Source organism: Papio anubis, chromosome 15, assembly GCF_008728515.1.
Source record: "Papio anubis isolate 15944 chromosome 15, Panubis1.0, whole genome shotgun sequence".
In the NCBI taxonomy this organism is placed as follows: domain Eukaryota; kingdom Metazoa; phylum Chordata; class Mammalia; order Primates; family Cercopithecidae; genus Papio; species Papio anubis.
The window spans coordinates 38,710,777-38,724,939 of NC_044990.1; the positions used below are offsets into that span (position 1 = coordinate 38,710,777).

At 33.4% G+C, this 14,163-nt stretch overlaps 1 protein-coding gene across 2 annotated transcripts in view; it reads right to left on the reverse strand.

Annotated features, from left to right (window-relative positions):
• The window catches only part of DIAPH3 (diaphanous related formin 3), a 495,444-nt gene that overhangs the window by 318,009 nt on the left and 163,272 nt on the right, over positions 1 to 14,163 (reverse strand). For both annotated transcript variants that reach the window (XM_021929669.2, XM_021929670.2), the window contains 3 exons: positions 4,962 to 5,072; positions 4,560 to 4,678; positions 3,656 to 3,772 (listed from right to left, as the gene is read on the reverse strand). In XM_021929669.2, coding sequence (XP_021785361.2) covers positions 3,656 to 3,772; positions 4,560 to 4,678; positions 4,962 to 5,072 — 347 coding nt within the window. The remainder of the gene's footprint in view (positions 1 to 3,655; positions 3,773 to 4,559; positions 4,679 to 4,961; positions 5,073 to 14,163) is intronic.

Genomic DNA, 14,163 nt, shown 5'->3' on the forward strand with positions numbered 1-14,163 from the left:
AGTGCTCAGAGGTCATCAACTTTCCACTGTACCACACTGAAATAGCTACCATTAACTCACTTCATAATATAATCAAAATAAACAAAAATCTTTTCTAAAAAGTTTTATGGCAGTATATGGTATACTGTTTTCCAAGTGGTTGTGAAATCAAATTTAAAACTCATACTGTAAGTTATATACAATATCAAATTCACATTTCTTACTCAAAGGGAAATGAAAAATTCAGTATAATAATATTTGTCCAAAAATTGAAGTTTAACTAAAATCTCCAAGTAGATTTTATGTTGTCATTACAGTTAAGTCTAGTCCATCTACTTTAGCAATAAGCAAAACATCCCTTAAGATTTAATAAATGTGAAACAGATAAAAGATTTTATAAGTAAAACCAAACTAAAGTGATAAACAGGTTGGGTACTATTCTAATGAAGCACAGTCCTCCATACCAAATCATCCCCTAGAACTTCTTTCCTTAATGACTTTTAGCATACTTCTCCTCTGTAAATCCTCCTCATCACCTAAGAGTTGGTCCCTCAAGCCATTTAGGCTTTCCTTTCCATAAACTATGACCCACTGCTCTTGACCTACTTACCTTACACCTAATAAACCATGTATTATGGTGAAGAAAATCTACTACAGCTTAACACTAGCAAAGATGACTAATGATCATTAACTGTCATAGAGTAAAAATGTTTAAGAAACGGTTCCTGGGCACAAATCAAAAGTGTTATCTATGCCTCTATTTGTTCAAGTTCTTTCAAGACATTATCTCCCATTCCCAAATATTTCTGACGTAATTACCACATTTACACGTGGTATATACATTTAAACACATTTATATCTATCACATTTAAAAATCTCAATGATGTATTTCTTTTTTACTCTTAATATTATTCTAATGTTTTTAAAATGAAAATGTTTTAAATTAATAACACAAGTTATTTCATGTCATTTTTTTAAGAAATCATAATTTTAGTAAGTTTTTCCTCAACTCCATAATGTCCAATTATGAGTTCATCTGTAATGTAGCTGAAATTTCATGCAAAAACTCTTTGGGGAGGCAATACTAGCAAAGAATAATATACAACATTTCTGGATTCCAAAAATATAAATCTAGAAAATAATCTCCATGAGCAATATTGGTGAGGTAGTAAATGTGTCTGAGGAATATGCAAATAACTTAATTAAGGGATGAACATTAAGTTGCCATTACTGATAAAATGTTATTTTTGTTGGAGGAGTTTTTGAAATCTTCATTTTTCTCTGTAGTATTGTTAACAAATGTCAGAAATTATCTCCCATGCTCATTTAACTACCATAGTATTTTAGTCATGGTAAGCCTTAATTATTCTATGCAAAACTGAATTTGATCTTCTCCACCCAATTATCTTGCTTTATTTCAGTCCCCTCCCTTTTTCCTGGGGAAAAGGGGCTGCCTTTGACATATATTCTCCAATCGAATTCCATTTCTGTCAAATTTTCTTTTGTTCCAAAAGTAGAAATGAAAAAAGATTCTAATTTTTCCATCCACCAATTATTTCAAATGAGAACATTTAACATTCTGCAATGGAACAACCTGTCGTTTGTAAAAAGAAAAAGAAAAATTATGTATGTTCATATCAAAAGTAGTTTAAAGAGCTCATTAAACAAAAAATGTTACAGGTTATCTAAGATTGCTGAAACAGTAAAATAGAGGTCCTTCTGAGGTAGATGAAACCAAAAAATGAAGGTAAAAAACAAACAAACAAAAAAAACACTCATAGATGTGTACACCAACAAGAGTAAGTTTTACTGTATTTAAATAAATAAAACTTTAAAAAAATAAATGCTCGACGAAAATATATGTGAATTATCACAATTCTGACACAATCTTGGGATAAAAACATAACATATTTTTAAGAAATATTAACAACCACGATAATAAATAGGAGAGTTTGGAAACACAAGGACAAAATTGATGGAGTTGTCTTGAGTATAGCAGTCACAGGAAGAACACTGCCTTTGTGGCAACCATATCTGGAACCAAGATACCTGGAGTTTAAAGAGCCAAAGAAGGAATTAACATAGATGAGCATCAAATGTAGAAGTTCATACTCAAAAGATGGCCAAATATCTAAATTTCTATGCCTTAATGTCATTTTGGTAATGCCACAAGTTAATCTTTCTCCAAGACTCTTGAGTTAACTCAAATGATAGGATCACCTGAACACAACCTAAAACAATTGTGTTTTTTAATCTGTTTTGAAGCTAGATACAACCACATGCCCTCTCAGGGCACAGGTGAAGGGATCAAAGTCATAAGCATGATAAACCCCTGCAGGACTACAGGCACGTTCAAACCATTGAAAAAAAACAACAGTCTTAAATTCCTGGGTACTCAAACAGCGGCAAATATCCAAAAGACGACAGGACCGACCACACACAGATCAAAAAATGTATGGAGTTTACTTTAGAGTAAGTAGAAGTTTCAGTTTCATTTTTAAGTAAATTTGGAGTAGTTAGTATCATAAACAGCATGATACAAATGATACTTTAAAATCTAAATTAGCAATTCTTAATCTAGCATTTATCAAGTATGTAAATATTTAAACTGGTTTATTTTTAATAAAATATCAGAAAGAAGCAAATTTTAAAAAATCAGTTACTAAACTCATATTTTAGAATATCAATGGGATTTCTGGCTACAAAGAGTAATTTTGATGTATGTCCTATCCACATCCGGAAAACCTAAAGTTTTAACATTTCAGGTCTCCTCCTTGCTTGTTAGGTACATCAAAAAATAATTGCGTCATACCCTCTGACATTACCCAGAGGACATAGCCTGAATGAAGTTTGTCTAAAAAATTATTCTACTTGAAATTAAGTAGAAAAGAAAAAACCACCCAAAGTATAAGAGAATGAAATTTCAGCAAACCTAAATTGGTGGCAACAAAATGATTTTATATTCAAAGAGCTCAGCTTCCACCATAAAAGAGTAATAGAAATGGAAAGTAGATATGGAGAACATTTACTAAGCATACGCCATATGCCAAGGGTTTGGCTAGAAGTTTTACCCACTTTCCCATATTTCACCTACCTAACAACCCAGTGAGTTAGGCGCTAACATCCATATTTAGTCACATTATAATGTAGATGAGGTTTAAAAAAAAAAAAAAAAAAGATAAATAATGTGTTAAATTCAGATGGCTAGGACATAATCAATCTTTAAAAGCCATTTGTCTGGCTTTTTGATATATTGGCAACATTAAACACAACTGTATTATTAAGGCTTGCCAGCTACTTAAACATGAATAAAGGCAATGTTTAGTGCCCTTCATGTAACTTATAAGAAGAAACTTATCAACATCATTTCTACTGCCTAAGGAATAGCCAGAAAATATTATCTATCACATGATAAACTAGTAATTTGTTGCTTGTTTGCATTTTTATTCAGATGAAAGTTTGTAACCAGGAATCCACAGGAGCTTAAAAAGTAATAGTAATATCATTTTACCATCATCTACCTAAATATGTGCCCAGAGGAAACACCACATTCTAGGAATCAGTGTTATGACAAACATAAAAATCATTTGCTTGTCAAAGGCAAATATGATGTGAATTTCACAATTAATAGATTTTTATTAGTGAAAAAAAACATTAGAATATAACTTCTTCTTACCTTATAAAATAATCATTTCGAATCAGCAAAAGATGCTGAAGAATAGAAATAAAATATCCCTCTGCTCTAGTTTCTTTAACTGTGCTCCACACCATGTTGTAAACATCATATGCTTCAGTGAGTTGATTAAGGAATATATGGATTTATTTATACTCTACACCAAACAACTACAATAATATGACAGAATTTGTTCTGTAAGGTTTTGAAACTCTAATACAGGCATCTTATATATTCAATATAAAATACAGATATTTAGCATTGAGGGTAGTAGAAAAACTCTGGAAATGGTAACTTAACCTGACACTTCCTGACTTCCCTTCTACAATCAGCTCAAACTATCTGTCTTGCCTAAGCACAGAGGCTGTTGAGAACAAAGATAGTAGAGAAGCTATCTATGAATACTGTGTTGAATTCTAAAGGTTGCCTGACCAACAGAGCTGGTGGTCAGGCATAATCTATCATGAAGAAGCCCCAGGTGAGGATAGGAACCTGGTGGGTCTCATGAGGAGCACAGATATCTGCAGACCCACAGATTAACATGTGACTCATGAGTATGCACCCAAGGTGCAAGGAAAGAGCAGCCAGTGACTAAGACTGCCCTTTTCCTAGAGCTGAAAAGCCCGGAGTAGAAGGAGAAGTGTCAAATATAAAAAGAAAACAGAACAGATTGCACACATACATATAAGTTAATCTACAGCATCCATTTGTTAGTTGCAGCATGCACTTACATATAGGTGTATTCATAAAAACACACAAACTAATAAAATAATAACATTCTTCTGACGCATGAAGGTTTGATTTCATGTTGGTTACATAGAAATTAGCTAAATATTTGTGGTTGAGTATTTTGGATTTAGCAATAATTTTATATATGATTTGACTAGACTTTAGAACAAAAGGATATTCAAGTTCAGCTCTAATATCTTCGAGGCGATGGGATAACTCAATCAAATCTTCCTCTTTATGCTCATCAAAGACTTTAAGTTGGATATCCAGGCCATCATTCTTAATGCATTTTAAATTCTAGAGATAGAAATAAAAATTATGATGAATTATTGTTTTTAATTATGTAAAAGGATAAAAAACATATAAACAATAAACCAACCATTCAACTTGATTTATAGCATTCAAATATTTAAAGTGTTAAATAACACTCAAATCTTATCATCTATATTTCAAAAATGGATTTTTAAACTCAAGTCTTTTCCTACAGACAAATTATTCTTCAAGGTAATTTATCTAAATTTCCCCCTACTGAAGTACTCTTTTAATTTAAATATTAATAAGGAGACTGCAGGGCACTTACTGGCAATATCTCTTTCAATCCACAACGCATAAATTCATTTCTGATGTGAAGCCTAAAGTCCAAATCATCAGGAGATGTAACCAGGGCATTGATGAGCTGCATACAAGCTACCTACAAGAGATCAAACAGTGAGACAGACTGGGTTTCCAACATTAAAGAAAGAGTAACAAAACTAAACTTCAATGTTTTATTCCAGCATTATTAAATATCTTCCCTATTAAAACAATTTGTAAGCAAAATATTTTAGTCAGTTATAAACTACAGAAGAAATAAAGTTTCAGTGGAGTTATTTATTTCTTATTTATTTGAGGGTTACTGAGGTGAAAGGAAGATGGAAAAACATTAGCCATTACTACTGCTCCATTAAAAAAAAAAAAAAAAAAAAACACTTGTAACCAAAAGCTAAGTTTCTGTCCAATAATATTACTCTACATACATACAAGAGAAATTTAACATATCTTAGTTGAAAATGATAAACACCTATTGCATAGATAACACTTACCTAAAATAGGATAATAAAATAATTTTCCATTCATCAAGAGAGACTCAAAGTCCCAAAGACTTCAAGGTCAACAAAGGTCTTAACTCTGGTTAACAAGGTTATAAATAAACACTGTATAATTAATTTCTAAAAGTTAATTTATCAGGCAATGGTTCTCATACTTTGGCAAATATTCAAAATTACCCTGTGTTTTAACTAGAAATAAATAACAGAGCTCAGTAAATCCTTTAATATAGAACTTAAATGATAAAAATTTTTAAATCACAAAATTTTTCAGCTCATGTTTAACACTTCAACTTTCAACTTCTCCACTTTTTTTTAATTCCTGGCTAAAATATATCTTTCATCCTCCAAAATCCATAAAATGCAAACAAAAGACAGTCTCTCTAGAGAAGCATTCTTTGTTGTTGTTGATAATACTATTTTTCTAAAGTCTACATTCTATCCAAGTCTAGCAAGAACTACTGGACTACTGATCAATATGTTTAACCTCATGCTGTTCCCTAAATTGTCTTTTCTCCATCCCTTAAAGCAAGGTTTATATGAATTTAAAATGCTGTTTTGGAGTAAGACACCAACAGGAGTCTCAATTCCCGCTGTTTGAAATATATAGTAATTGTTATATTTGATATCTAAGCATTAAAATCTGACCAGCATGCCTCTACTGTCGAAACTTAAGGTTGTTTAAAGTGGGAATGGGAAATATGTCAGAAGAGAGAGGAAGAAGAAAAACATACTTTAAAAAAAAAAAAAAAAAACTTAACAGAATCTACCTTTTCGGTACATGTTCATTCAGCTGTAACCAGTTCATGTCAAAAAGTCAAGTTTAAAATTTTTTCCTTCCACCCCCTTGCCAGTCATTACCCAGGAACCACAAATGTTTTTTTCAGCAATGCCATATAATTTTCAAAGATCTCAAAGAGCAAATAAATAATTTTTCTCTACAATCAGAGAAACTAAATCAAACTCAGTCACCTGGCTTCTAGAAAAACACAAATTACAGACAACTCAAAGAAAGTAGCAAAAACAAGGAACACAAAAACTAGCAGTAAATATCACCTAAATGGAAAATAAATATATGTAGACAACAGTAGCATGAAATTGAGAAATAAGGGAAAGGATAATCCAAATTATTTCCAGGAAATATTCAAAAAGGTAATTCTCCATAGAAGAAGAAATAGGAAATTAAATTGAAATAATGAATTCAAGTTAAATTTATAAAATTGCTTCCCAATTCTAATCATAATTTTCCATTAGCATGGCTTACAATCTATTTAATTTAAATCATGCAAACATGTCTGTGAATATATATAGGTATGCACTAAAATGTATTGTTCTTTATGGATAAATAATTCTATAATCAAGGTAAAGACCAAGGAGTTCCTTCCAGGTTTTATACATAATGAGATACATACCTGTGGTATCACATAATTTCACAATAATTTAGCATACCAGCAGAAGGGAGTGTCAATCAGCATTTATGCCATATCAATCAACTCCTAGAAACACCGAGAAAGGTTAAAAAACTACAAAGGCTAACAGGACATTTTGCCTGTCCAATGAGGATATATCAGTAAAATGATTAAAACATACTATATACTATAAGAAATATGTTTGGTAAATAATGGGAATATGGAGATGCTAAATGAGAACTAGGACAGCTGAATAAAATACTGACTCAAGGATTAATAAAATGGCCTGATGCAGAAGTGAAGAATGAAGTTCTAAGCACAGGAATTAACATGTTCAAAGACATGGAACCTTTAAATTACAAGTAATTCAAATTTTGTGAGTACTTTGTCAAGGTAGAAAGGGAAGTAATGGGAAGAAGTCAAGAAATGAGGCTGAACAAGGAGACAGGAGACAGATAAGGCATAGCCTTGTGTGTCAAGTCACAAAATTCAGATTCAACCAGAAATAGTGAAAATCGTAATGAATTTTACGCAAAGGGGGGACAATAACAGAGGCAATAGATTCAAGTTCAGAAGCTACTGTAGAAGTACATTTTTGAGCAAGGAGGAAGGTTTGAACAACATTTGAAATATAAACTGATAGAATGAGGTACAAGAAAAGCATTTACAAGAGGCTTCCCACTTTTGTTGTTTAATTAGATAGAAAGTGGTACCATTAGCAGACATACAAAATGTAAGAAGAGCAACAGGCTTTAGAGAATAAGATAAATCCTACTTCCAAAATTCTGATCGAGATGTATATTAGAATCATTCATTCACTAAAAAAATAATTACTGAGTACCTACAACTTCTGTCAACTGGAGATATTCATAGTCAAAAAATGAGAAACAAAAGTGAGATATTTGTCATAAGGAAGTAATCTCTGTGCTGTATTTGATGTTCCAAAAATGTAGCATATGATCTCTCTTAATTTGCATGTTATAGAAATCATTGTGATACATTACAAAACCAACCTCCCTCTGAGCTAATAAGGGTAAGAAAATAAGGAGCTTCTGTCTTCTTGAGAGCACCTAGTTAACTAAAGTTTCCATCTTTGGGCAATATCAGGCAGTTTACCCTGATATTGGCTCACATACTTCATTCCTTCAAAGCCTATTTATTGATGCCTACTATACACCAGGCACCGTTCGTGGTACTAGATATACAGGTGTGAAAAAAGATGGAAATTTCTTTGAGAGAAAGAGGAATCAAGACTGACTCCAAGGTTTTGGGCCTGAGCAACTTCAAGGACAAAATTGTAATTTATTGAAACAGAAATGACCATGGAAGAAACAGGCTTGGGAAGAGAGAAGGATTCAGTTTTGGAGATGATAAGTTGGAAATGTCTATTAGTGATCTAAATTTTAAAAGCTGACAAGGAAATTGAAGATGGAAGACTCCAGTTCAAAATAAATCAATTACTATAGCAATAATATATAAAAACCAAGATCTCAGATGGAATCACCCAGGGGACAGTACAGAGGAAAAAGGAGGAGTAAGAACTGTTTAGGGCATTTTTCAACTGTAGGTTTCAACGTGGAGATTAGAGAAATAAGTTAAAGAAAAAAAAAAGTTAAAAACCATAAGTGAGGTAGAAGGAAAACAAGGAGATTGTGGTGTCCTGGAAGTATGGAAAGTGGTCTCAACAGTGAGAGAGTGATTAACTGTGTCAAATGTGGTCAAATAAAACAAGGACTAACCAAATACCACCGCATTTGGCAAAATGAAAACACTGGTGACTTGACAAGAATAGCTTCTACAAAGGGATAAAGTTACTGTTCCAAGTGGAAACCACTTGCCTCCCCACAGATGCTGTATGCAGCCAGTAAACAAAGCAATTGGCTCTAAAATATTCTCCTCTTTGCCCTAAATGCAACTTTATATGTTAGAAGTAACTGCTCCTTTATCTTTGTTTTTAAAAAGTCTGTTCAAAGACACTTATCTCTAGGTTTTATGGATTACAAATTCAATTATAATGGTTTGGAAAGCCAATACTGTAAGCTCACTTTATTACTCTTGTGTCAATTATCAAAAAGGATCTTACGTGAGAAAAGATATTTTAAATGTAACTTCTAGCTGGAGGGGTGTGTGTCCATCTATGATTCAGGATAGTTGAAGATTTCCTTAGGGAAGCAGTAAACTAAAAGTATAGTAGAAGGACTGACCCTAGCAAACTCCAGACAGCCTAAGACAGGAAAGTGAGCGGCCAAAAAGGTAATGACAAAGAGTGGGACAAAAGTAGCAATATAAACTGGGAAGGTAAAGACATAACAGGGACCAATAAAGTAGATAAACTGTAAACAGAAATCTCAAAGATATTCAATATGTGGGACAGAGCCAGTCAAAGGCAATCTTAAGAACAGGGCAAATGATCAAAGGAAAATCATTAGAAGCCGAAAGAGGTTAACAACAAAATAGAGGAACATGCCGCTATCTACATCACTGAATCAGCAAAGTGGCTTTCTGCCCTTGAAAATAAAGTGAGAAGTTTTCTTCATATGTGAATACATAGTACCTAAATTTCCTTTGGTACATAATTTACTGCAATTACTATGTTCAACACAAATATGAGAAAAGACAAATGTGTTTGTTTATACAAATTTATTGTACATGAGAAATCTTGTTACATGCATATAAGGTGCAGTGATCAAGTCAAGGTATTTACGGCGTCTATTCTCTGAGTACAATACATTTATTTGGTCAGATACAGTCACTCTATTCTGCTATTTGGTCAGATACAGTCACTCCATTCTGCTATCAAACATTAAACTTACCCCTTCTACCGTATGTTTGCACCCTTTACACACTTCTCTTCATTCTTCCTTCTCTGCCTCGACTTCACTCTTCCCAGCCTGTTATCTACCTTTCCACTTTCTACATCCATGTGATCACAATTTTTAGCTCCCACATATAAGTGAGAACATGTGATATTTGTCTGTCTGTGCTTGGTTGATTTCACTTAAGATAATAGCCTCCAGTTCCATCTATGTTGCTGCATATGACAAGATTTCATTCCTTTTTATGGTTGAATAGTATTCCACAGTGTATATGTACCACATTTTCTTTATCCATTCATCCACTGATAAACACTTAGGTTTATTCCATATCTTTGCTATTGTGAATAGTGCTGTAATAAACATGCGAGTACTAGCATCCCTTTGAAATATTTATTTCTTTTCTTTTGGGTGGATACTCAGTAATGAGACTGTTTTTTCTAACCTTTGGTTCCCTGACCCTTTTTGGACAACAAACTTAAGCACAAAATTCAAGGTTCAGTAACAGGCACTATCCCTGAGCCCCATCCACGAGGACCATCCAGTTTTTCCAAAGGCCGCCAGAGCAGATGCTTTCAACCTGATTGTGCTGACAAGATTTAGAAAGTTGTCTAACAGCAAAAGTAGGTAGTTCTTAGAAAGTTTACCCGAGTCAACATGTTCATCCTGGATATAAGTAGATGTTTTTACAATTAAATGACGGCTCTACACTGCAACAACATATCAGCTTCAGAGCTAAATCCAGATTGAAAACAAGAACCAGTAAAATACTTAAATAAAAATTCCATCAGAGTCCGCAAAAACTTATTATCTGGGCCTGGAAGATACAGTTTAGACTGCTATTCATCTTTCCTACCCCATAGCAGAAATTATTTCTCTCTTTGCACAATTAAATTTCACATTTATCAAGTTAAAATGGGTAAATGATGCTTATGGAGAAATATTTTGCCTCCAGTGTAAATAGAGAAATTCCAAAGATTTTAAAATTTCACACACATGCATTGAAGTAACTGCATGTACCCCATATAGACTCAGAGAAATAAACTGCAGGACTCAATAAGCTATAATTTATACCAGGAATACAAAAGAACCAACTTGAATTCTTAAAATATTTATTCAGAAACTCCCCCAAGACATCATTAATTTCTTCTATGTCCTCCTATGCCTTTTTTTCTAAAACTGCATTTATTGCAGTTTTCATATGAAATGTTAGATGGCTTTAATTCTTGAGTATAAGCTTCTTAAGGGCAGAGGTGTATTTCTTTTAACTTTGTAGTTCCAATACCTAGTATAGCCCAGTACATAGCAGTCACTGAATAAGTAATTGATCAGTTAAATATGAAACGTTTTAGTTACATTCAAGACATTAATTATCTTTCTAGTTGTCCAATGTAGAATAAATGAAGAAATGTATTATATAGACTTATAATGTAGATTCAGAAAACTGCCAGTAAACTCAAGATAATGGTAACCATTAGTTTATACGTGGGTATGCTCTATATGACAATATGAGTTCACATAAGAATATTATCTGTTTCTTTAATGTCTACTAACATAATGGCTTATTATTTACTGACCCATTTTAATCTAGTTGATGTTTTAATTGACTGGTACTTAAATATCAATCCTATTCATGCAAACCCCAATAAAAGTAGTAATCAGAAGAGAAAGGAATTAAATTAACTTTTGCATACTTCTGGGATAGCTCAACAATGATCCTAAAAATTAGCCTTTTACTAATAGTCTGTATTCTTCATTTAGTCCTTCATTAAATGTGAGAAAAAATTATTTAAAATAGAAAATTAATTAATCGTGATTTGATGGGACAGAAGAGATACTTAAAACAAAAAACAGTAAATCAAGATATAACTATTCATTATAAGAAGACTTTTACTTGGTCTTGGGCATAATAAAACCTGGGTAAACTTTGAAGATTAAAGTCGTAGGGGGAACAAAATCAACCAAAGCAAATATACTTGGCTAAATCCAGAAAGGCATTTAACCTCTGATTTGTTTTAATGTGAGTATTCAATGTCATGTCTGATTATTGTCCAATGACAAGTTTCAAAATATAGTGATTATCACTCAATTAAGAAAGGTTTTTGGTACTATTTTTAAAACTTTAATGAAACTATTTATATAATGATAAAAAGTTATCCTTTTTTCATTTATAAAAATATTGCTTTTTCTACTTTTTCAGACATGGAAAAATGAGATCCCATCAAACTTTCAAAGATCTATCTTCTAATTAAACTTAATGAAATCCACAGATTGAAGAGATTTTTTTTTTAAGTTAAGGAAAAATTTAACTATCTTTGCAGCAGCCATAACAAGGCAACTCTCAATCTTTGACTGCAGGAAACATAAATGGCCTACAGCCCCAGCTGCTACCTTCTGAAACCTATCACAGTATTTGAGTTGAAGTCACAGTTCCCTGCTCCCAGCCAAGGCTTGAGTGTAGCAAGTATACTAAAATAGACCTGTTCCTGGGACACATGGGACTTTGGCTCAAGGATTCCCCAACAGGCTTGCCAAGCTCTCCTAGAACTGCAGGGCAGCCTGAGACACTTTCACCCAATCTCCACTCCTTCCCTTTCTCCTTCACCTAGGGTCAGGTCTGCATTGAGTTTGACAGCTCTCCCAGCCTCCCCCAGCTCCTCCTCCAGCATCCCTCACAGGCATTTCCTCTAGTCCCTTAAACATCAAACCTCTTGCTTCTCAGAGAACCAAGACTAATAGCCTCATTTCACAAAGCAAGTTTCAAAAAGGGTTGTCATTTTCAAATTGTTAGACTCATAAGTATTATACCTGAAGCTTAATCAAATTTCTTATTTTTTAGGTATTTAACAGAACACTTTTACTTTTTCTTATTTTTCTTTATATATGACCACCTGCTGTATTTTCATATGTTATCATGAGATATGTCTTAAGACCATGTACAATGTACATGCCAGACACTGAAACACATTTGGAACACAGTTTTTCTCTAGCAATATTTCCAGAGACACCAATAGCCTGGATTATATCCCTTGCTTTTGCTTCCTTGAAAAATATATCCTAGGGTAAAGAAATATCTACCACAGGAATCCTAGAAAGACATACCAACCACCAGCCACCCCTGTCCAGTACTGCATCAGTGCTATTGCTATAGCTTAAGAAGCCTGAAGATATAAGGGTTGCACAACAATGTGAATGTGTTTAATGTCACTGAACTAACTATACTCTCAAAGATGGTTAAAACGGTAAATTTTATGTTATATATCTTTCTACAATAGGAAAAAAAAGACCTAAAGTGAACAATGGCTATGTATTTCAACGGTGGGTAAAGAAATGACAAGATCTGGGTTATCTTTACTAGAAAATCATAAAAAGTAGAGAACCACAGAAGGACAATGTAAACCTAGCTATTGGTATTATATCTAAAGAGTATACTAAAATCATATTTAGAAACCTGAATGAAATTAAGTAAAAGGATATAAGTATATATTTTAAGTGAACAAGCTCAGAACTAAAGATGCTACAGATTCACATCAAACTATCAAAGACAACAAAACAATTTTTTCACCCAGAAACAAGCTTCCCATCTTTTCCTTTATTTGCTCTCTGACATAATTATTTCTCCTCTCTGGACTCAGAAACTGTGGAAATCATGTATTCCCTTTATTCAGTAACTAACGTAGGGAAAATATTCTTGAGGTATCCCTAGAATCAAAATTAATGAGGGTTTCCTTCCATTTAATCTACATCCAAGATATAACAAATGTATAGGAACAACATTAGAAGCACCGGGCTTAAGGAAAAGTAGCCAACGTGACACTAGGAGGTTTGTGGTCTTCTGTCTGTTGCAAGACAACTCTCCCTGGGTCTCTCATATTTCATTTCCACTTGTATTGCAAGTAAAGACACTGATGGTCTTTTATCTAGATGCTCTTCAAGGATGTGTGTATACTAAACAATCTTGGAAAATAGCATCTCTTTCCAGAGCAAAGAGGAGGCTCACTTCATTTCTAGTATAATAAAGATAATGTCTCCTTTTACAGCAAAGTGCAGGCAGGTTCAAAGTTCCTCTCCTACAGCACATCCTCTCATCCACCACCAGAAAGTTCTGACCATGATTTGATTACCGTTATCTACACTTTACTAAGAGGTCAATCAGAATAGATCGAGCTCCCGCATCTCCCATGCAAAACATCTTCCCTTCTCTCTGGATGTCTACCCCATTCCAAGTCCCATAACTGTAGCTCAGTCATTCTGTGGGGTGGGTGAATGGCACTGACAAAAAGGATAAGTTGGACTGACTGTCTTCAGACAGTCCATCCAAAAATGTTTAGACTTAATTATTTCCTGAACCAAGAACTGTAATATTTATCAGCCAGCTGGAAGCCAAGTTGAAAGCTCTGCCACTCTGTAGTTCCTCAACCAATAAAGGTCCTATTTTGGTCACCTAACAACTATAAACAACACTTTCCTTCCAG